The 24792-nt window shown below is 47.3% G+C and overlaps 1 protein-coding gene across 1 annotated transcript in view; it reads right to left on the bottom strand.

The window, feature by feature from the left end:
• LOC122544283 (uncharacterized) overlaps positions 1-24406 on the bottom strand; it is a 37521-nt gene extending 13115 nt beyond the window's left edge. The window contains exons 1-7 of the mRNA XM_043683360.2: positions 22830-24406; positions 14035-14385; positions 13419-13530; positions 9518-9665; positions 7396-7443; positions 6061-6138; positions 5307-5444 (exon numbers count right to left, since the gene is read on the bottom strand). Coding sequence (XP_043539295.2) covers positions 5307-5444; positions 6061-6138; positions 7396-7443; positions 9518-9665; positions 13419-13530; positions 14035-14385; positions 22830-24120 — 2166 coding nt within the window. The 5' untranslated portion in view covers positions 24121-24406. The remainder of the gene's footprint in view (positions 1-5306; positions 5445-6060; positions 6139-7395; positions 7444-9517; positions 9666-13418; positions 13531-14034; positions 14386-22829) is intronic.
• Between the last annotated feature and the right edge of the window lie 386 nt (positions 24407-24792).

The raw sequence follows: 24792 nt of genomic DNA, 5'->3' as shown, positions 1-24792 counted from the left end.
TATAACGCTGGGTCCAGGACTAGTCGGGACAGGTCTGTCACTGGATAACACTGGGGTACAGTACTGGTGGGGACAGGTCTGTCACTGTATAACCCTGGGGTACAGTACTGGTGGGGACAGGTCTGTTCCTGTATAACACTGGGGTACAGTACTGGTGGGGACAGGTCTGTCACTGTATAACACTGGGGTACAGTACTGGTGAGGACAGGTCTGTTCCTGTATAACACTGGGGTACAGTACTGGTGGGGACAGGTCTGTCACTGTATAACACTGGGGTATGGTACTGGTGGGGACAGGCCTGTCACTATAACAGTGGGGTGCAGTACTGGTGGGGACAGGTCTGTCACTGTATAACACTGGGGTGCAGTACTGGTGGGGACAGGTCTGTCACTGTATAACACTGGGGTGCAGTACTGGTGGGGACAGGTCTGTCACTGGATAACACTGGGGTACAGTACTGGTGGGGACAGATCTGTCACTGTATAATACTGGGGTACGGTACTGGTGGGGACAGGTCTGTTCCTGTATAACACTGGGGTACGGTACTGGTGGGGACAGGTCTGTCACTGTATAACACTGGGGTACAGTACTGGTGGGGACAGGTCTGTCACTGTATAACACTGGGGTGCAGTACTGGTGGGGACAGGTCTGTCACTGGATAACACTGGGGTACAGTACTGGTGGGGACAGATCTGTCACTGTATAATACTGGGGTACGGTACTGGTGGGGACAGGTCTGTCACTATAACAGTGGGGTGCAGTACTGGTGGGGACAGGTCTGTCACTGTATAACACTGGGGTGCAGTACTGGTGGGGACAGGTCTGTCACTGGATAACACTGGGGTACAGTACTGGTGGGGACAGGTCTGTCACCGTATAACACTGGGGTACAGTACTGGTGGGGACAGGTCTGTCACTGTATAACACTGGGGTACAGTACTGGTGGGGACAGGTCTGTTCCTGTATAACACTGGGGTACGGTACTGGTGGGGACAGGTCTGTCACTGTATAACACTGGGGTACAGTACTGGTGGGGACAGGTCTGTTCCTGTATAACACTGGGGTACGGTACTGGTGGGGACAGGTCTGTCACTGTATAACACTGGGGTACAGTACTGGTGGGGACAGGCCTGTCCCTGTATAACACTGGGGTATGGTACTGGTGGGGACAGGCCTGTCACTATAACAGTGGGGTGCAGTACTGGTGGGGACAGGTCTGTCACTGTATAACACTGGGGTGCAGTACTGGTGGGGACAGGTCTGTCACTGGATAACACTGGGGTACAGTACTGGTGGGGACAGGTCTGTTCCTGTATAACACTGGGGTACGGTACTGGTGGGGACAGGTCTGTCACTGTATAACACTGGGGTACGGTACTGGTGGGGACAGGTCTGTCACTGTATAACCCTGGGGTACAGTACTGGTGAGGACAGGTCTGTCACTGTATAACACTGGGGTACGGTACTGGTGGGGACAGGTCTGTCACTGTATAACACTGGGGTACGGTACTGGTGGGGACAGGTCTGTCACTGTATAACACTGGGGTACAGTACTGGTGGGGACAGGCCTGTCCCTGTATAACACTGTGGTATGGTACTGGTGGGGACAGGCCTGTCACTATAACAGTGGGGTGCAGTACTGGTGGGGACAGGTCTGTCACTGTATAACACTGGGGTGCAGTACTGGTGGGGACAGGTCTGTCACTGGATAACACTGGGGTACAGTACTGGTGGGGACAGGTCTGTTCCTGTATAACACTGGGGTACGGTACTGGTGGGGACAGGTCTGTCACTGTATAACACTGGGGTACGGTACTGGTGGGGACAGGCCAGTCCCTGTATAACACTGGGGTGCAGTACTGGTGGGGACAGGCCAGTCCCTGTATAACACTGGGGTACAGTACTGGTGGGGACAGGCCAGTCCCTGTATAACACTGGGGTACAGTACTGGTGGGGACAGGTCTGTTCCTGTATAACACTGGGATACAGTCATGGTGGGGACAGGTCTGTCACTGTATAACACAGGGGTACAGGACTGTTGGGGACAGGTCTGTCACTGTATAACACTGGGGTACAGTACTGGTGGGGACAGACCAGTCCCTGTATGACACTGAGGTACAGTCATGGTGGGGACAGGTCTGTCACTGTATAACACTGTGGTACAGTACTGGTGGGGACACGTCTGTTCCTGTATAACACTGGGGTACAGTACTGGTAGGGACAGGCCTGTTCCTGTATAACACTGAGGTACAGTAGTGGTGGGGACAGGCCAGTCCCTGTATAACTCTGGGGTACAGTACTGGTGGGGACAGGTCTGTCACTGTATAACACTGGGGTATGGTACTGGTGGGGACAGGCCTGTCACTGTATAACACTGGGGTGCAGTACTGGTGGGGACAGGCCAGTCCCTGTATATCACTGGGGTACAGTACTGGTGGGGACAGGTCTGTCACTGTATAACTCTGGGGTACAGTACTGGTGGGGACAGGTCTGTCACTGTGTAACACTGGGGTACAGTACTGGTGGGGACAAGTCTGTCAGTGTATAACACTAGGGTACAGTACTGGTGGGGACAGGCCTGTCACTGTATAACACTGGGGTACAGTACTGGTGGGGACAGATCTGTCACTGTATAACACTGGGGTACAGTACTGGTGGGGTCTGGTCTGTTCCTCTATAACACTGGGGTACGGTACTGGTGGGGACAGGACTGTCACTGTGTAACACTGGGGTACAGTACTGGTGAGGACAGGTCTGTCACTGTATAACACTGGGGTACGGTACTGGTGTGGACAGGTCTGTCACTGTATAACACTGGGGTACAGTACTGGTGTGGACAGGTCTGTCCCTGTATAAAACTGGGGGTACAGTATCGGTGGGGACAGGTCTGTTCCTGTATAACACTGGGGTACAGTACTGGTGGGGACAGGTCTGTCACTGTATAACACTTGGGGGCAGTACTGGTGGGGACAGGTCTGTCACTGTATAACACTGGGGTGCAGTACTGGTGGGGACAGGTCTGTCACTGTATAACACTTGGGGGCAGTACTGGTGGGGACATCCCAGTCCCTGTATAACACTGCTGTCACTGTATAATACTGGGGTACAGTACTGATGGGGACAGGTCTGTCACTGTATAACTCTGGGGTACAGTACTGGTGGGGACAGGTCTGTCACTGTATAACTCTGGGGTACAGTACTGGTGGGGACAGTTCTGTCACTGTATAATACTGGGGTACAGTACTGATGGGGACAGGTCTGTCACTGTATAACACTGGGGTACAGTACTGATGGGGACAGGTCTGTCACTGTATAACTCTGGGGTACAGTACTGGTGGGGACAGGTCTGTCAGTGTATAACACAGGGGTACAGGACTGTTGGGGACAGGTCTGTCACTTTATAACACTGGGTACAGTACTGGTGGGGACCGGTCTGTTCCTGTATAACACTGGGGTACAGTACTGGTGGGGTCTGGTCAGTTCCTGTATAACACTGGGGTACAGTACTGGTGGCGTCTGGTCTGTTCCTATATAACACTGGGGTACAGTACTGGTGGGGTCTGGTCAGTTCCTGTATAACACTGGGGTACAGTACTGGTGGCGTCTGGTCTGTTCCTGTATAACACTGGGGTACAGTACTGATGGGGACAGGTCTGTCACTGTATAACACTGGGGTACAGTACTGATGGGGACAGGTCTGTCACTGTATAACTCTGGGGTACAGTACTGGTGGGGACAGGTCTGTCAGTGTATAACACAGGGGTACAGGACTGTTGGGGACAGGTCTGTCACTTTATAACACTGGGTACAGTACTGGTGGGGACCGGTCTGTTCCTGTATAACACTGGGGTACAGTACTGGTGGGGTCTGGTCAGTTCCTGTATAACACTGGGGTACAGTACTGGTGGCGTCTGGTCTGTTCCTGTATAACACTGGGGTACAGTACTGGTGGGGTCTGGTCAGTTCCTGTATAACACTGGGGTACAGTACTGGTGGCGTCTGGTCTGTTCCTGTATAACACTGGGGTACAGTACTGGTGGGGACAGGTCTGTCACTGTATAACACTGGGGTACAGTACTGGTGGGGACAGGTCTGTCACTGTATAACACTTGGGGGCAGTACTGGTGGGGACATCCCAGTCCCTGTATAACACTGGGGTACAGTACTGGTGGGGTCTGGTCAGTTCCTGTATAACACTGGGGTACAGTACTGGTGGGGACAGGTCTGTCCCTGTATAACCCTGGGGTACAGTACTGGTGGGGACAGGTCTGTCCCTGTATAACCCTGGGGTACAGTACTGGTGGGGACAGGTCTGTCACGGTATAACACTGGGGTACAGTACTGGTGGGGACAGGTCTGTCACTGTATAACACTTGGGGGCAGTACTGGTGGGGACATCCCAGTCCCTGTATAACACTGGGGTACAGTACTGGTGGGGTCTGGTCAGTTCCTGTATAACACTGGGGTACAGTACTGGTGGCGTCTGGTCTGTTCCTGTATAACACTGGGGTACAGTACTGGTGGGGACAGGTCTGTCCCTGTATAACCCTGGGGTACAGTACTGGTGGGGACAGGTCTGTCACTGTATAACACTGGGGTGCAGTACTGGTGGGGACAGGTCTGTTCCTGTATAACACTGGGGTACAGTACTGGTGGGGACAGGCCTGTCACTGTATAACACTGGGGTACAGTACTGGTGGGGACAGGTCTGTCACTGTATAACACTGGGGTACAGTACTGGTGGGGACAGGTCTGTCACTGTATAACACTGGGGTACAGTACTGGTGGGGACAGGTCTGTCACTGTATAACACTGGGGTACAGTACTGATGGGGACAGGTCTGTCACTGTATAACTCTGGGGTACAGTACTGGTGGGGTCTGGTCTGTTCCTGTATAACACTGGGTACAACACTGGTGGGGACAGGTCTGTCACTGTATAACACTGGGGTACAGTACTGGTGGGGACAGGTCTGTCACTGTATAACACTGGGGTACAGTACTGATGGGGACAGGTCTGTCACTGTATAACTCTGGGGTACAGTACTGGTGGGGACAGGTCTGTTCCTGTATAACACTGGGTACAACACTGGTGGGGACAGGTCTGTCCCTGTAAAACGGGGATATAGTTCTTGTGTGTTTGCATGCATTCGTGTGTAGGGGTTTGTCTTTTGATCCTTTTTAGCTTCCCATGTAGATATCGGGGAAAATAAAGCCATCAATTGTACTTTGCCACACACGAGGCAGTAAGAGTGAGTTCGGAGGTTCGCAGAGCTGGATGGTAGGAACCAGTTCCTTGTCCCTGTACCTTGGGGCACCTCCTGTTTAGGGTTCGCTGGGAGTCGAAGTATGTTATTGTCTTCTCACGTACATCAACGGAGATCAGTGACCAGTGGACCTCCAGGTGAATGGGGATCAAGAGCAGATCTTTGTTAAAAATGTCAACCTACAAGAAGAAAATATAATAAATAGTGTAACAAAGTGGATTTAGAAATGGATTACTGATTTCCAAACTCTCCCCTTCAGAGTGGGAAAAACAGCCACAAAGCTTTTATTTTCTTTCTTTCTTCCCCAGAATTTGGATGTCATTAACAAAACCAGCATTCACTGCCCATCTTTAATTGTTTGCTAGTATGGCAGATGTTCTTCCCTAAAAGACATTTCGTGAACCAGACAAGTTTTTACAGCAATCAGTGATGGATCCCTGCTCACCACTGGTCTGAATTTAAATTCCACCAACTGCAATGGTGGAATGTAAAGTCATGCCCCCAGTGCATTTGTCCAGGCCTCTGGATTATTATCCAGTGGCTATCTCATCATCTCCCCCTTAGCACTAATGAAATGAAAGAAGATTTCATATTTGCATAACGGGAACTCTTTTGGAGGTTTAAGCAAAATCAAAATATTCCATCTAAATATTGCAATGGCTTATAAACTTGCTTCATTCCACAGCTAGCCTTGTATGCAGTGGGCTTGGCAGTTCAGGGACAGGTCACATGGAGCTTTGCTCAGTTTTCAATCCATGCCGTACCTAAAGCTCATGTTTAGGTGGGAAATCTTACATTTTTAGTCCACCTCTTCACGCCATCATATCCCTTGGTTCTCAGCTTGTCATAGAAAAAGCTGTTGAAGAAGTGAACCTGAGTACAGAAAACAGATGCAAAATTCTTAAACACAGCTTCACTTGGGACTGGTCTCCCTGCAATATCACACCCACTGTCCCAACTCAATCACTCACCACAGTCTCCAACAGCTCACCCCAACCCAGCCTCTCTCATGTAGAGCATGCAAGCCAAATAAATCTTGTCTTTCACTTCTCATTCCAACAAATCTTTATTCTTCCCTAATAGACCTTTCCAGCAAGATATTTAGCTTCAGAATAAGGGAGCAAGGGAGATTTACCAGAAGATCATAGACTTGAAATGTTAACCAGGAACTTTCCACTGATGCTATCTGACCTGAGCTTTCCCAGCCCAGTTCCAGGAAGGAGGGACTGGAAAATATGGGGCTGTTCTCCTTCAAACAGCAAAGCTCAAAAGGAAGACTAGGAGGGGCTTTGATAGATAAGACAAGGACAAACTGTTTTCATGGCTGGACAGTCATTAAGCAGAGACACAGATTGAAGCTGGTGATTGGCAAAAAAATGGAATTAGAAGATCATAACATTGCAATTCCAAGAGGCAAAGATGGCCAACAAAGTTTTAATTTTGGCTCTCATTCCAAACCCTTTCACCTCATACAGACTGAACACCTGATATAGAGTTAACAGCTCTTCCCTACTGTAAGGGAGTCTAAAACTTGAGAGGGTAGGTTTAAGATGAGAGGGGACAGATACAAAAAGGTCCAGAGAGGCATTTTTTTCACACAGAAGGTGGTGAATGTCTGGAACAGGCTGCCAGAAGTAGTGGTGAAAACGAATACAATTTTGTCATTTAAGAAACATTTGGGCAGGTACATGGATGCGATAGGTATGAAGGGATATGGGCCAAACGCAGGCAAATAGGACTTGTTTAAATTGTGACAATTGGATAGCCAGGGTAAATTGGGCCAACAGGCCTGTTTCCATGCTGCAAATCTCCACAACCTTTCAACTGGTTGTAAAAGTAGATCTTTTTATTATGAATTATCTGGGAATGGGCACAGCAATGGGAAACAGGAATCTGCAGTCCTATGGTTGTGCTCTGCAAGCCGGATCCACTAACCTGAATTTTCCCTCAACTGCCTCTTCCATTCTCTCTCCCTTCAGGATTTTCAAAGTAAAGAGCAGGAACTTTAGTATGTTGCCAACATTTTCTATCTTTATTCAAAATATTACTGTAGTCAGTGTTTAAAGTTTACACACACTACCTCTCCCACCCCAGTCCTGATAGCTTGGATTACTGAGTGAACTGTCTCACCTTATCAGGCACTGTGTCCATAACAAGGTCTCCATACATGTTCATAACCTGCAGAACAAGGAAGAGTACTTAATCTCACATCTCTAACACCAAGAACTACCCCAGAAATTACTTTATAACATTTCCTGATCAACACCCTAGGGGTTACCACTGCCCAGAAACTGAATGGACTAGCCTAATTAATACAGTTGCTGCAGGAGTAGGTCAAAGTGGAGGAATCCTGCAGCAAGTAATTCATCTCCAGACTCCTCAAAGCCTGTCCATCATCAACAAGACAAAGTCAGGAGTGTGAGGGAATACTTGCCATTTGTCTGGATGAGTGCAGTTCTGATAACACTGAAGAAGCTTGACACCATTCCGGACAAAGCAGCCCACCAACATTCACCCCTTCGTCACTGATGGGACAGTAGCAGCAATATGCATTATCTACTAGATGTACGTCAGCAACTTACCAAGCACCCTGAAAAGGACCCACCAAGCCTGTGACCGACTACCTGAAAGGAGTATATCGCTGCTATAGGAGTACCTATACGGGAACACCACCCCCATAAGTTCCCCACCAAGCCACTCACCATCCTGACATAGAAACAGATTATGGTCTTTCAGTGTCACTGGGCCAAAATCCTGGAATTTGCTCCCTAACAACAGTAAGGGTGTCCCCAGATCACACAAACTGCAACAGTTCAAACTGGCAGCTCACCACCATCACCTCCAAGTCACCTAGGGTTAGGCAACAAATGCTGGCGTAGCCAGCAACATCCACTTCCCATGAATGAATTTTTAAAAATCCATTCACTCTCTTCCTCCTCCCTCTGAAAGAAAATCCCAGTGTAATCTTCACGGTTCCTATATCCAAAGCTAATTGTTTTTTCCCATTGTTTGCTTAGATGGGGACAAAGCACCTCAAATCAGGTTCTGCCACAGATCAAGAGAGGCACCTGTTCCTGTATGAGGTAAGACTATAGAATGAGCTTTTGTGATTTTAGTGTGACCCTACCACCACAATCCCCACCCTCTAAACAACATTGGCAAGCAAAACATTAATTCCTGTTTGACCTAGATACTTTATCCATCCCTCCCCCTCTTTTATTCATCAAAGGCCTTTCCCATATTTTAGAATTGCTTCCAATAGCCAGAGTTAAATGATCACCTTGCCAATATCATAAGGCAGCTCACCAGTAGTTTACCTGCTGCTGCTGGCTTTAATTCACACTTCTTCAGGAGTTAAGGACTATTGTTGTAGTGCCCAATCCTCAAAGCCTAATTTGTATTCCCAACCCGCTTTCTTCCATGCCCGCAACTCTGCTGACCTTGGCTTCTAACTCCGCCATCAAAATGGTCACATCACTCAGAAGCCTGGCTGTTAGCCGTCTCCTAGCCAAACCTCCTTGCTTTAACCTTCTGCTTTCAAATTATCCCAAAACACGGTGGGAAACCTCCCTGATTCTTCAATGACTCATCTCCAAAGTTCTTGCCTTTCAAATCTCTCCAGGGCATTGCCTCATATTACTTTGCTGATGCTCCCGGCCTTCAATTCTACAGCTTCCCTCCTGCCTTCCCTGACATTTGTGAAATAAATGTTTTCTTCTTACAATAACCCTGTAGTTGCATGACCGTCATTACATGTGACTATCTAGGCCAGGTTTTAGAATGACTGAATCCATACAGAGTGGAAGCAGACCCTTTGGTCCATCGAGTCCACACCGACCCTCCGAAGTGCAGCCCACCCCTACCCTATCCCAGTAACCCTGCATTTCCCATGCCTAACCCACCTAGCCTGCACAACCCTGGACACAATGGAACAATTTAGTGTTGCCCATCCACGCTAACCTGCACATCTCTGGGCTGGAGGGGGAGACCAGAGCACCCGGAGGAAACCCAAGCAGATGTGGGGAGAACATGCAAACTCCACACAGACAGTTTCCCGAGGCTGGAATCAAACCCAGGTCCCTGGTGCAGTGAAGCTGCAGCGCTAGCCACTGAGCCACCCATTGCATTATTTAAATTTAAACTGGCATAAGGCTTTAAAAGTTTTCAATATCACAATACCACCTTGTACTGGTATTAATACATGCACAGTCAGAGCCCACCGAATCTAAATAATCAGCTGAAGAAATATAACCTGGTCGTTCAGCCAGTTCTGGCCATACAAGGTGGACAGGTCATCCATGGTGAGCACGTGCCTCTTGTATGTGACTCGAAAGTTTCGAACAGCATTATTTCCCATCATTCGGTGGTATGACTGCATCACGTGCTGAATCAGGTTCTTTCTGTGCGCAAAACCAGGAGAAATCACAGTCAAAACTCAAAAACTTAGACTCTTGGCAATCTCTAACACACACACACACACACACACACACACACACACACACACACACACACACACACACACACACACACCTCCCCACCCACCTCCCAACCCCAGCAGCCCAACTTTCATGCACATCAAGTCACCATAGAGTCCAGGCCTGTCATCTACATTTACAAAGGTCCTGCCAATCTATTCACGAGCACATCCCCAGTCTTAAGACAACAGACCAGTGCCTGACAAGGGATGGACAAGACTGGCAGCTTAATGCTCCAGGATACAAATGCTACAGGAAGGACAGTGAGGGAGGCAAGAGAGGAGGGGGAGTGCAGTTTTTGCTAAGTAATAGCATTACAACTGTACTGAGGGAGGATATTCCTGGAAATACATCTAGGGAAGTTACTTCACTGGAACTGAGAAATAAGAAAGGGATGATCACCTTATTGGGATTGTATTATAGACCCCCTAATAGTCAGAGGGAAATTGAGAAACAAATTTGTGCGCAAATCTCAGTTATCTGTAAGAATATTAGGGTGGTTATAGGAGGGTATTTTAGCTTTCCAAAGATAGACTGGGACTGCCATAGTGTTAAGGCTTTAGATGGAGAGGAATTTGTTCAGTGCGTACAAGACAACTTTCTGATTCAGTATGTGGATGTACCTACTAGAGAAGATGCACAACTTGACCCACTCTTGGGAAACAAGGCAGGGCAGGGGACTGAGGTGTCAGTGGGGGAGCACTTTGGGGCCAGCGACCATAATTCTATTAGCTTTAAAATAGTGGTGGAAAAGGATGTAAAGGATCTAAAAGTTGAAGTTCTAAATTGGAGGAAGGCCAATTTTGACGGTATTAGGCAAGAACTTTCAAAAGCTGACTGGGGGCAGATGTTTGCAGGTAAAGGGACGGCTGGAAAATGGGAAGCCTTCAGAAATGAGAAAACGAGAATCCAGAGAAAGTATATTCCTGTCAAGGTGAAAGGGAAGGCTGGTAGGTTTTGGGAATGGTGGATGATTAAAGAAATTGAAGGTTTGGTTAAGAAAAAGAAGGAAGCATATGTCAGGTATAGGCAGGATAGATCGAGTGAATCCTTAGAAGAGTATAAAGGCAGTAGGAGTATACTTAAGAGGGAAATCAGGAGGGCAAAACGGGGACATGAGATAGCTTTGGCAAATAGAATTAAGGAGAATCCAAAGGGTTTTTACAAATATATTAAGGACAAAAAGGTAACTAGGGAGAGAATAGGGCCCCTTAAAGATCAGCAAGGCGGCCTTTGTGTGGAAACACACGAAATGGGGGAGATACTAAATGAGTATTTTGCATCAGTGTTTACTGTGGAAAAGAACATGAAAGATATAGACTGTAGGGAAATAGATGGTGACATCTTGCAAGTTGTTCATATTACAGAAGAGGAAGTGCTGGATGTCTTGAAACGCATAAAAATGGACAAATCCTCAGGACCTAATCAGTTGTATCCTATAATTCTGTGGGAAACTAGGGAAGTGATTTCTGGGAACCTTGCTAAGATATTTGTACCATCGATAGTCACAGGTGAGGTGCCAGAAGACTGGAGGTTGGCAAAGGTGGTGTCACTATTTAAGAAGGGTGGTAAGGACAAACTAGGGAACTATCGACCAGTGAGCCTGACGTCGGTGGTGGGCAAGTTGTTGGAGGGAATCCTGAGGGACAGGATGTACATGTATTTGGAAGTGAGAGTAATAATTAGGGATAGTCAACATGGCTTTGTGCGTGGGAAATCATGTCTCACAAACTTGATTGAGCTTTTTGAAAAAGTAACAAAGAGGACTGATGAGGGCAGAGCGCTAGACATGATCTATATTGACTTTAGTAAGGTGTTGGACAAGGTTCCCCATGGGAGACTGGTTAGCAAGGTTCGATCTCATGGAATACAGGGAGAACTAGCCATTTGGATACAGAACTGGCTTGAAGGTAGAAGACAGAGAGTGATGGTGGAGGGATTTTCAGACTGGAGGCCTGTGACCAGTGGAGTATCACAAGGACCAGTGCTGGGTCCACTATTTATATTTATTTATATAAATGATTTGGATGTGAGCATAAGAGGTACAGTTAGTAAGTTTGCTGATGACACCAAAATTGGAGGTGCAGTGGACAACGAAGAAGGTTCCCTCAGATTACAACAGGATCTGGACCAGATGGGCCAATGGGCTGAGAAGTGGCAGATGGAGTTTAATTTAGATAAATTTGAGGTGCTGCATTTTGGGAAAGCAAATCTTAGCAGGACTTATACACTTAATGGTAAGGTCCTGGGGAGTGTTGCTGAACAAAGAGACCTTGGAGTGCAGGTTCGTAGCACCTTGAAAGTGGAGTCATAGGTAGGTAGGATAGTGAAGAAGGCGTTTGGTATGCTTTCCTTTATTGGTCAGAGTATTGAGTACAGGAGTTGGAAGATAATGTTGCGGCTGTACAGGACATTGGTTAGGTCACTTTTGCAATATTACGTGCAGTTCTGGTGTTCTTCCTATCGGAAGGATGTTGTCAAACTTGAAAGGGTTCAGAAAAGATTTACAAGGATGTTGCCAGGGTTGGAGGGTTTGAGCTACAGGGAGAGGTTGATTAGGCTGAGGGATGACTTTATAGAGGTTTATAAAATCATGAGGGGCATGGATAGGCTAAATAGACAAGGTCTTTTCCCTGAGGTGGGGAGTCCAGAACTAGAGGGCATAGGTTTAGGGTGAGCAGGGAAAGATATAAAAGAGACCTAAGCGGCAACATTTTCACACAGAGGGTGGTACGTGTATGGAATGAGCTGCCAGAGGAAGTGGTGGAGGCTGGTACAATTACAACATTTAAAAGGCATCAGGATGGGTATATGAATAGGAAGGGTTTGGAGGGATATGGGCCGGGTGCTGGCAGGTGGGGCTAGGTTGGGTTGTGATATCTGGTTGGCATGGATGAGCTGGACCGAAGGGTCTGTTTCCATGCTGTACATCTTCATGACTCTAACTCATGGAAAACTGTATTCCCTGCCTGAGAGCATCTAACTTAACCGACAGGGAATCAAACTCATCATTTCCCCTGATCCATCTGTGTCCAGTGTGTTACCCTGCAAGAAATTGTGATTAAGTGAAATTACCATTTTTGGTCCCACTTTTTAACCCGTGAGGAACATTCCATCCATTGACTTCATCTATACTTCCCACTGTCTCGGGAAATCAAAGACTCTTCCCATCCCAGTTATACTCTCTTGCACCCCTCTTCTGTCGGCAGAAGATACAAAGGTTTGAATATATTATAAATAGATTCAAGAACAGCTCCTTCCCAGCTGTTATCACTTTTGAATGGACCTGTCAAATGTTAATGCTGATCTCTGTCTCAGCACCTTGTGTGCAGCTGTAACACTGTACTGCAGTTTGTATGGTGTGATCTGCCTGTAAAGTACACATAACACTTTTCACTGTATCTTGGCACATGTGACAACAATAAATCAATCAGCAATGAGCCAGTGCTCTGAAAAGGGATGCTTAAAGAGGAGAGAGGGGGACAAAACAGCAGAGGAACAGGGAGCCATGTGGTGAACGAATGCAAAGGTAAAGGGTGGAGTGCCCAAAGAAAATGTGATGGGGGATAACAAAGCCAACTCAATAAACCACCATTCTGTCATTTAACCCAAAGTTCCCTTCAAGTCACCTGATATTAGTCTACCTCCAAGGTGGTAAAATTAATGTCTCAAGTATACCTGTGTGGGGTTGAGAAATCTTCTTCAAAAACAGCCTGGAGCTTCTCAATCACATCATCAGTGTTCAGGGGTATCAAGCTGCCATAGGTTTGGATATACTCATCTAGAAGCCCTGGAAAGGAAGGTCACCATCAGTGCACCTCGAAGCTCCACTCACAAAACATTGAGGCCTGTGGCTTCACCTCCCTCTCTCCTGGGGCTTCCAAGGACAACTGAACACAGTGAGTATGCACAAGCAATGAAGCACCAAGTAAAGATCAAGCCCAGTCTTACCATCAGCTGGATAAACCCTGGAGAAAGGAACTCTGACTTGAGGCCCACATTAACCCACATCAGCGCCGACCGTGACCAAAGAGTAAAACCCTCTTGGTCAGCAAGGCTGGTTTCTAAAACACACACCCTGTGGGGTGGGGATTGAAGACAGAAGTCATGACCCTGTGCCCCTCTCCAAGTCTTTCCCACCAACCCAATCCTCTGAGCAGGGGAATCCCAAAAAGAACAAATATTCCCAAATCCTGAATTCCCCAAGGAGCGGCCACCAATGTTAACAGATTGTGGGGTGGCCAAGCTACAGCGAGAGTCACATTCTCTGACCAACCGAGAATGGGTTCCTTACCGTGAATGCAAGCTATGTGTTCATTGCTCATTGCCGACACATGGTTCACACTGGCTCGGTCACTGGTCTTGCACTGCTGCCCTATGGCAGCTCCATCAGTCTCTGATTCTCCGGTACCACCTGCTTGGCTATCAGACTCACACTTGTGCTTGCTGAGACTCGCTGAGCTGCCCTCCCTGCTGTCGTCCTCGCTGCCAAACAGCTGCTCCACCATCTGTGAGCCAATGCTGCACACATGACTGATGACGATGCCATCATCCTCTCTGACCACCCGCTGGCATTCAGCGCCACCGTCTGAGGGGAGCATTTCATCCGGGTCACTCAGGGGGTGACCGTTTACTCCCAGCATATCTGCAACATTATTCCAAAGGTCAGAACAAGTAAGATCAGCTGTGGTGAAACAAACCATGGCCAAACTAGAGAATGCAATAGGTTAAACACATTGATGATGTGATTTTAATTCCAAAACAGGAGCTTAAATACAGCCAGCCACAAAGAGCAAAAATTCCCACAGTTTGTAAAGATCCTTTGTGAAATAGACCGTCTCAGGTAGGAGACGCAGATACAGAACCACTAAGTCCAGAGGCTGAAGGGTGACTTTATAGAGGTTTATAAAATTATGAGGGACATGGAGAGGGGTGGGGAGTCCAAAACTAGACGGCATAGGTTTAAGGTGAAAGGGAAAAGATTTAGAGGGGACCTAAGGGGCAAACTTTTCACACAGAGGGTGGTACGTGTATGGAATGAGCTGCCAGATTAAGTGATGGAGGCTGGTACAATGACAACATTTAAAAGGGATCTGGATGGGTCTATGAATAGGAAGGATTTAGCGGGATATGGGCCAAGTGCTGATAAATGAGATGAGATTATTTTAAGATATCTGGCCAGAATAGATGAGTTGGACTGAAGGGTCTGTTTCCCTGCTGTACAGCTCTACGACTCTAAAAAGATGGAAACTCATCATTTGGTCACATTAACAGTTCTGTAAGGTGTTTTTCTCAATTTAGAAGTCACATGACACCAGGTGACAGTCCAACGGGTTTATCTGAAATCATAAGCTTTTGAAGTGTAGTCCCTTTGTCAGGTGAAGGGACTCCACCTCGAAGGCACTACACTCCAAAGGGTTGGGACTTCAAATTAACCTGTTGGATTATAACCTGGTGACGTGTGACTTCTGACCTTGTCCACCCCAGGCCAACACCGGCACCTCCACATCATGTTTTTCAATTTAAGTTCAGATTAAAAGTCAGGGTTAGACATTGAAATTCAAATTTTCCGTTACACAGGCAGGACAGTGCTGAGCGTTGGCAGGTTACTGACAATCAGCTGAAAGTAGCTGCCTTCAACAAAGCATCGTTACTGTAGCTGGGAGCTGAGCTAGAGAGTCAGCAGACAGGTTTACAACCACACAAGAAGAAAGGGTTGCCCACATGAGACACTGACCCAAACAGGAAATGGACAGCGGGAGGCCAGAAGGGGACAGTGTCTGCTCAGGCCTAGGGTTTGGAACGGAGAGGAGCTCACAGTGGCAAGGGCAGGCACCAGCAGCTCCATGCAGGTGCAGCATCACAGAAAGCCCTGCAAAACAGGTTCTGCTCAGAGTATAAACAGTACCCATTGCTCAGTTAAGAAGCAGGACCACAAAGGTAATAATCTCTGGATTAATACTTGAGGCACAAGCAAACTGGTATGGGCTAAATTAGACGAAGGCAGGTGAATCTGTGGATCAGGGATTGGTTTGGGAGGCTGATGTGACACTGTCACCAGTATCAGAAAAACCTGAACTGTACTATTGGAATGGATTTCATCTATACATGGGACCACTGTTCTGGCAAGTTTAAGGTCAGAAGTCACATGACACCACAGCCTCTGACTTTGTCCAGCCCAGTCCAACACTGGCACCTCCACATCCTGGCAAGTCTAAGACGCTATTGAGGACTTTAAGCAAATTGTGAGGGAGAGGCATGACATGGGAAGGTGGAGTAAGTCATGGTGGTGGGAAGAATAGAAGAATATTGTCTGAATGGAGAGAAACTGCAGAATTCTACGGTACACAATCATCTGAATGTCTTGGTGTACAAATCATAAAGAATTGGTATGGAGGTGCAGTAAGTGATTGGCAAAGCAAATGGAATGCTGCCTTTATTGAGAGGGGAATAGGAAATAAAAGTAGGCAATGAGACCACATCTGGAGTATTATATCCAATTTTCTTACACCTAAAAAAGGACATAATTGCATTCGCAGCAGTTCAGAGGTTTACTCAAATGACCCCTGGGTCAAAGGGTGATCTTACAAGCAAAGGTTGATCAGGTTGAGCCTCTACCCATTTTGTTTAAGTTTCGAAGAATGAGAAGTGACCTGCTGAAAGACAGTTAAAATGCTGGTGGTGCTGAGGGCATTGGCAGGGGCATGCTTAGTGAAAACAGGGAACCAAGAAGCTCCACTTCCAAGGTTCAGGGTCTCCCTTTTAAAGCTGAGATGAGGAGATTCTTGCTTTCCCTTGGATGATTGTTCTTCTGTGGAAATCTCTACCCCAGAGAGCAGGGGATGTTGGGGATTGAGTATAATCAGCTGGTCAGAGGGTTATTCAGGTCCGATAGAAAAATGGAATTGAGATCACTATCAGATCAACCATGATCTAATGAAAGGTGGATCAGGCTGAATGGCTCCTAATTCCTGTGTTCTTGTGTCATTTACCACTTCCACAGTGTATTTGTATGTAGAGAAAAGACATTTGTAATAAAGGGGCAGTCATTTCAAGAACACAGTGAGCCAAAGGGTAGTGAAATCTCTGCTCTGAATGGAACGGTACTGATCTATACTGAACAGGTAAGCTTTATCCTGAATTAGTCCACACTCTGCACAGTGGACATCTTTGTTAAGTACAATGCCCAACCCTCTCTTATATACCCCAGCCTCTGACTGCAAACCATCACTTCCTCCATGCATGCAATCAGCACCCACATTACAGCAGGACAATTCAGAGGAACATTGCTATAAAAACACCCCTCTGTACTCCTTCATTCTTCTATACCCCTTCCCCTGTGAACTCTGTCAAGATTGTTTATTTTATTCACTCATGGGATGTGGGCACTGTTGGTTGGGTCATCATTTCTTGCCCGTCCCTAGTTGCTCCTTGAGAAGGTGGGGGTGAGCTGCCTTCTTGAACCGCTACAGTCCATGTGCTGTAGGAACACTCTCAGTGTCCTCAGCCAGGGAGTTTGGCCCAGCAACATTGAAAGAGCAGTGATATATTTCCAAGTTGGAATGGGGAGTAACTCTGAATGGAACTTGCAGGGGGTGGTGCTCCTCCCCAGTTGTCCTTTCTCTCTGGGTGGCAGAGGTCATGTGTATGCTGTTGGAGATGTCTTGGTGAGTTGCTGCACCTTGGAGATAGATGACCCTGCTGTGACTGGTGATGGTGGAATGCATTTGATTGGCACTCCATCTAGTGGGCTGCTTTGTCTTGTTTTCAAGCTTGAGTGTTGTTGGAGCTGCACTTATCCAGGCAAGTGGGGAGTATTCCATCGCACTCTTGTCTTGATCCTTGTCAACGGGTCAAGAGGTGAGTAACTCGTTTAAGAATTCCCAGTCTCTGAGCTGCTTTTGTAACCACAGTATTTATACAGTAGTCATCACAGTCTACTGACAGTGGTGGGAAATTCAGCGATGGTACATCACTGAAAGTCATGGGGCAATGCTTGAATTCTCTCTCGCATTGAAAAAGTCATTGGCGTACCATAAAGGTTCCTTTCCGGTTATTAGTTCAAAACTGGATGCCATCTAAATCTTGTTGCATTTGGACAAGGACTGCTACACTTCAGAGGAATCATGAATGATGTCCAACATTCTGATGTGACCAACAAACATCCTTCTCTTTAACATGATGATAAAACTCCTACAGTGATGCCCTGCACGGAGATGAATGACCTCCCAACATTCATTATTACCATCTTACTAGTAAGTGTGCTGCCAGAAGAGAGCTTCCCACTCCCCATCCCAATTCACATCACCACCAGAGACACCTTAATACCACACACAGTCAAATGTGGCCTCGGTGTCAGAACAATCATTCCCCCCCCCCCCCCCCCCGCCCCAAACTCTGAAACTCACTTCTCTTGCTGATATGCGGTTCAAGCCTAAGCAGGATCAGTCCTGATGAAGGGTAATACCTGAAACATCAACTCTCTTGCTCCTCAGATTCTGCCTGACCAGAGCCACATTTTATCAACTCTGACTCTCCAGCATCTGCCTTTGGTAGTGAAAGCATACCAAACACCTTCTTCACTACCTAAAGGGCTTATGCCCGAAACGTCGATTCTCCTGTTCCTTTGATGCTGCCTGACCTGCTGCGCTTTTCCAGCAACACATTTTTAAGCTCTGATCTCCAGCATCTGCAGTCCTCACTTTCTCCTACCTTCTTCACTACCCTATCTATCTGCAACTATATTTTAAAGGAGCTATAAACCTGCACTCCAAGGTCTCTTTGTTCAGCAACACTCTCTAGGACCTTACCATAAAGTGTATAAGTCCTGCTCTGATTTACCTTTCCAAAATGCAGCACCTCGCACATATCTAACTTAAATTCCATCTGATCAAGATCCCATGGTACTCTGAGGTAACCTTCTTCACTGTCACCTCCAATTTTGGTGTCATCTGCAAACTAACAAACTATATCTCCTATGTTCACATCCAAATCATTTATATAAACGAAGAAAACCCAGCACCGATCCTTGTGGCACTCCACTGGTCACAGGCCTCCAGTCTGAAAAACAACCCTCCACCACCACCCTCTGTCTTCTACCTTCAAGCCAGTTCTGCATCCAAATGGTTAGTTCTCCCTGTATTCCGTGAGATCTATCTAATCTTGCTAACCATCTACCATAAGGAACCTTGTCAATCATCTTACTGAAGCTAATATAAATCACGTCCACTGCACTGCCCTCATCAATCCTCATTGCTACTTCTTCAAAAAACTCAATTAAGTTTGTGAGACATGGCACAAAGCCATGTTGACTATCTCTAATTAGTCCTTGCCTTTCTAAATGCATGTAAATCCTGTCCCTCAGGATTCCTTCCAACAACTTGCCCACCTCCCTTACCTAACGTCAGGCTCACCAGTCTATAGTTCCCTGGCTTTTCCTTACCGCCCTTCTTAAATAGTGGCACCACATTAGCCAACCTCCAGTCTTCAGGCACCTCACCTGTGACTATCGATGATACAAATTTCTCAGTAAGATTCCCAGCAATCACTTCCCTAACTTCCCACAGTGTTCTAGGGTACACCTGATCAGGTTCTGGGGATTTATTCACTTTCATGCATTTCAAGATATCCAGCACTTCCTCCTCTGCAATCTGGACATTTTGCAAGATGTCACCATCTATTTTCCCATTTTCTATATCTTCTATGTCCACAGTAAACACTTGATTGTTGGTGGACAATTAACTCGCTGGAGATGAAGTTTCCACAAATTGGGATTGTATTATAGACCCTCTCCCAATAGTCAGCTTAAATGTAGGGAAATAGATGGTGACATCTTGGAAAATGTCCATATTACAGAGGAGGAAGTTTCTGTAATATGGATGTATTGAAATGCATAAATGGGGATAAATCTGGACTCTCGTTATCTCATTTTTGAGGGTTTCCCATTTTCCAGACGTCCCTTTACCTGTGAACATCCGTCCACAATGAACTTTTGAAAGTTCTTGCCTAATACCATCAAAATTGGCCTTCCTCCAGTTTAGAACTTCAACTTTTAGATCCGGTCTATCCTTTTCCATCACTATTTTAAAACCAATAGGATTATGGTCGCTGGCCCCAAAGTGCTCCCCCATGACACCTCAGTCACTTGCCCTGTCTTATTTCCCAAGAGTAGGTCAAGTTTTGCACCTTCTCTAGTAGGTACACACTGAATCAGAACATTTCCTTGGACACACGGAACAAATTCCTCTCCATCTAAACCCTTAACACCATGGTGTTCCAGTCTATGTTTGAGAAGTTAAAATCCCCTACCATAACTACCCTATTATTCCTACAGATAACCGAGATCTCCTTACAAATTTGTTTCTCAATTTTACGCTGACTATTGGGGGAAGGTTTATAATACAATCCCAATTTGTGGAAACTTCATCTCCAGCGAGTTAATTGTCCACCAACAATCAAGACTACAATTGAAGTGTCACTGTTTTCACGTATGTCCATTGCATCCTGGGCCTCTGGATTCCTGTCCAGTGATATTATCACTTTGACACGGCCTCGCTGACTGATTTCAAACATTCCCATTTGTCATACCCTCACTGCCTCCGGCTCGTTGTTACTTACGTGCACACAGCCTTGAATGAGCTCTGTCCATCTCCATCACTATTTTCAGGTCACCACTCAGTCAACCATTCCAATCCTGCCTCTGTCACAAACAACAGCTTCCTCACCACCACCAAACCTCTATCGCCCACCATCCCACCAATGACCCCCCCGATCCATAAACTCCCTTTCCCCATTGTCCCCTCCCCTCTAGACCTCCTTCCTCCATCGCTCTCCTCATCCACAACCCCTCCTCTAACACCCTCCCTCATCACTTTTCTCTCATTCACATGACATGCTCTGCAGTTCCCCCCCTCCCTTACCCCACCCCACATCATCCTCCTCTCATTCAGCCTCAGTTCCCAACTGTCTGCTTTTCTGTTATTACAGCTCCCTCCATGTGTGAGACCTGTTTCATCAGGGGGTCTTCACCCTGTCATTTCTCTGCCCAGGAGCAGCTTGAATGGCCCCAGGTTCTTGGTTGAAAATGTGTTGCTGGAAAAGCGCAGCAGTTCAGGCAGCATCCTTCTTCAGGAAGGGCTCATGCCCGAAACATAGATTCTCCTGCTCCTTGGATGCTGCCTGACCTGCTGCGCTTTTCCAGCAACACATTTTCAGCTCTGATCTCCAGCATCTGCAGACCTCACTTTCTCCCAGGTTCTTGGTGCCAGGAATGGAGATCTCAGCTTGACCAGCACCCACCTTTGTGCCAACCGGGGAGAGAAAAGCAGCACCATCTTCGTCACAACCAGGTGGAGAACATAATCAAACATTCAACTGCAAAGCTATAGTTTCCCACTGACTCCAATTCCAAAATATCCAGCACACACAAATACACCCTGACTGCTGCTTACAAAGGACAGTGACTTCGCTGACTAGTGCAGATTGTGAGCGCTTTAAATGTTTTGAGATTGTGAATGGTAAAAATAATCGGAGCTTTGATCAGATGGCACTGAGGACTATGAATACCAGGAACGTAATAAATGTGATGGTCGGGCTCTAGTGAAGGTAGCAGGACAGGTTCAGAAAGTGGTTAATAAGGCATTTTGTGAATGTAGGAATGGGGCACAAGTTACTGAGGATCTTTATGAAACACTTGTGCAGCAGTTTGGAGTACGCATCTTTTTCTGGGTGGTGTGTACTTTTGTGTACCTTGGGTGACAGGGTACACAGAAGATTCACATGAAGCATTGCAGGGACAAGGACACTCAGTTACGAGGTTACAATCTGGCACTCTTCAGCTGAGAGAGTGCAGGGGTGATTTGATTGAGCTGTTCAAAATCATGATGGGTACGGGCAGATTCAACAGGGAGGGGCTGGACAGATTCAATCGGGAGAAACTGACCCCGATCAGAAGGACACAGATTTTAGGTGAAAGACAAAGGGCCCAGCAGCAACATGAGGGTAGCAGGATTTGTGATCCATCCCAAACTATTCTAGGGAAGGATGCAGTACAGAGCCTAACAGTGTGACGGACAGAGATTCCATTGGTAAAAGGAATTGGAATAATTATTTGAAAAGAAAAAGTTTGCAGGCAGGGAAAGAAAGCAGCTGATGAACTGAATGATCTCCATCTGCACTGTATCTTTTCCACGGAATGAAGTACTTGAGGATATTTATTGTTTTATTAATTGGTTTACAGTGTGGAAGCAGACCATTTGGCCAATCAATTCCACACCAACCCTCCAAAAATCACCCCAGCCAGACCCACTCCCCTACCCTATCCCTGTAACCGTGCATTTCCCATGGTCAATCCACCTGGACACTATGGGCAATTTCCCATGGCCAATCCACCCTAACCTGGACATTTTTGGACAGTGGGAAGAAACCGAAGCACCTGGAGGAAACCCACGCAGACACGGGGAGAATGTACAAACTCCACACAGACAGTCGCCTGAGGTGGGGATTGAATTCAGGTCCCTAGCGCTGTGAGGCAGCCGTGCTAACCACTGAGCCACCATGCCACCCCTATGGCATAAATACATTTAAGGGAATGAAAACAGAAATTGCTGGACAAACTCAGCAGGTCTGGCAGCGCCTGTGGAGAATCAGAGAGAAGCAGAGTTAACATTTCAAATCCAGTGACCCTTTCTTTGTTAACTATCATTAATTCTGCTTTCTCTCACCACAGATGCTGCCAAACCTACATCAGTCTCTCCAGCAATTTGTTTCAGATTTCCAGCACCCACAGCTCTCAGTTTGATTTCACATTGAAAGGAAATTGGATAAGCATGTGAGGGAGAAAGGAATCTAAAGATTTGTTAATTGATGAGATAAGCAGGAGTGGGAACAAACTTAGCCAGACTAGCACAGAGCAGTTGAGCTGAATGGCCCATTTCTGTGCTGCAAGTTCTACATAAACCCTCCAATTTCAGACACAAATTCATGGGCAGCAAGTCAAGCTTAGTGTTTGTACCTCCTGTTCAGTACAGCGCACACGTCCCCACCGCACGATTCGAGAGGTTTAAACAACTTTGCCAAACCCGCAGTTACCTCCAACGCCACCAAACGGTGTCTGGCCAACAGAGAGGTCAGCCTCCTCTGGCTTTGTCCGGCTGGATAGATGTCCTCGCGCTTGCTCCTGAGCACCGAGGTTAATCGAGCCATGACTCAAAGTGTCTCCAGCAGCCTCATCTCGACAAATGTGAAGGGCTTCCTTGGACCGGGCCACGTACCGGGAATACAAGGGATGATCTCGGTCCAGGAACAGCTTTCCCAGCAACCTCGTGCCTTGGTGAGCGTTTTCTCCATGGTCAATGCCAGCCAGTGGCAGGCCAGCTCTGGAAACCGTGTGGCTGTTGCTCTGTGCCAACGTGCCTAAACCCTCCTTTGGCTTCTCTGAAAGGTCAGCCGAAGCACTGCCCCTGAACGAGGCGGGTGGTACTGACAATGTCATCGAGCTGCTGGCGTTCTCCGAGGCGCTCCCTTGGTTTGGGAGCCGGAAGTCCTTGGGCCAGGATTGACAATTGCCAGAGGACAGACCCTGCAGCCTCATGGTGGGGCTTCTGCTACCAGACTTCAACCACATGTTGTTGCTACTGCCTTCCAGTGAACGGGGGGCCCGGTGACTCTCTGAGCACATCATTTCCGGCACAAAGTCAGGAGCCACCCTGGGTCTGAACATCTCACCTGCCTCCAGGCACTTTGCATGTGATTCCCACTCCTGAGCATTCTCTGATGGCTCGTTCACTGACTGCTGAGCAGTGGATAGGCTGTGCTTGGCTCCATGAAGACGAGATGCACGTCTCTTCCTGAACAGGTTCCAGACCCTCCAGTGGAATGTCAGCGGGGAAATCCGGCGATACAGGAGCATCTGGAAGGCCTGCATCAACTTCCACCTTTTCCGAAACCGCCGCCGCTTCAGGCCTCTGCAGGATTTAGTGGCTGGTGTAGCCCTGCACCTGCTCAGCAGGGTCCCTTGTTGGTCTGCAGCTCCAGCCGCAGCAAACAGACCACAAGCTGCGCCATTGTTGGAGAAGGTACACTTCCTGTCTGACTGATTGGAACTAACCCTAGAGTCCATGGTCTTCTGAAAGGGAACACTGCACCCTGCCACTTCCCAGTCGGATGCCAACCCCCAGTCGCTCACGGCCTTTTCCGACAGCACTTCAAAGACCGCTTTCCTCTTTCTCGACAGGTTGTTGCAGGTGCTGAGATTGGCTGAGGAGGGGCTGCCATCCTTCTGCACCCTCCCCTCCGCTGAATTTGAAGCACTGTATCCCTTGTGTTCCCGGAACCAGCCCTCAATCGATGGAGACTTCTCACTCCTACCTTGGAACTCCATCTCCCTGCGGAGGGATGGTCACTCTTGTTTGGAGGACAATGGGATGGGATGTGTGAGGTCAATCTGCTGCTGGTGCTTCCGTCCTTGGGCGTTATCTCGCATACTTCATAGCCACCTGGAGGTGAGAAATTGTGGATTTTAGTATAGATTTTATACTCTCCCACTTCATGTCACAATTCTAAAAGATCCCTCTGGTACCTCACTCCAACGTAAGCAGCATTGACTGCATGCTGCAGCCGAAACAAGACCAATACAGGATACATTCATGTTCCTAACCTGCCTGCAGAACCCACTAAACATAGGAATTTCACCCACACCATTCTGATAACTTGGATTAAAATCAGCTGCATTCAAGTAGAGAAAGCTACACTTTATCCTGACCTGAGAAAAGGACAAAGTAAAGCTCAGATCAGTTTTCACCCTCTAACTGCTTCATGAGTTCAGCTGCGGCTGTCAGGCGACTCTGCATGTTATTCAGAGTCAGAGAGATGTACAGCACAGAAACAGACCCTTCGGTCCAACCCGTCCATGCTGACCAGATATCCTAACCTAATCTAGTCCCACGTGCCAGCATCCAGCCCATATCCCTTCAAACCCTTCCTATTCATATACCCATCCAGATGCCTTTTAAATGCTGGAATTGTACCAGCCTCCACCACTTCCTCTGGCAGC

This window comes from Chiloscyllium plagiosum, unplaced genomic scaffold (assembly GCF_037043375.1).
Source record: "Chiloscyllium plagiosum isolate Xiang-an unplaced genomic scaffold, Cpla_swu_hap1 HiC_scaffold_44, whole genome shotgun sequence".
In the NCBI taxonomy this organism is placed as follows: Eukaryota; Metazoa; Chordata; class Chondrichthyes; order Orectolobiformes; family Hemiscylliidae; genus Chiloscyllium; species Chiloscyllium plagiosum.
This window is presented reverse-complemented; position numbering and strand designations above follow the sequence as displayed.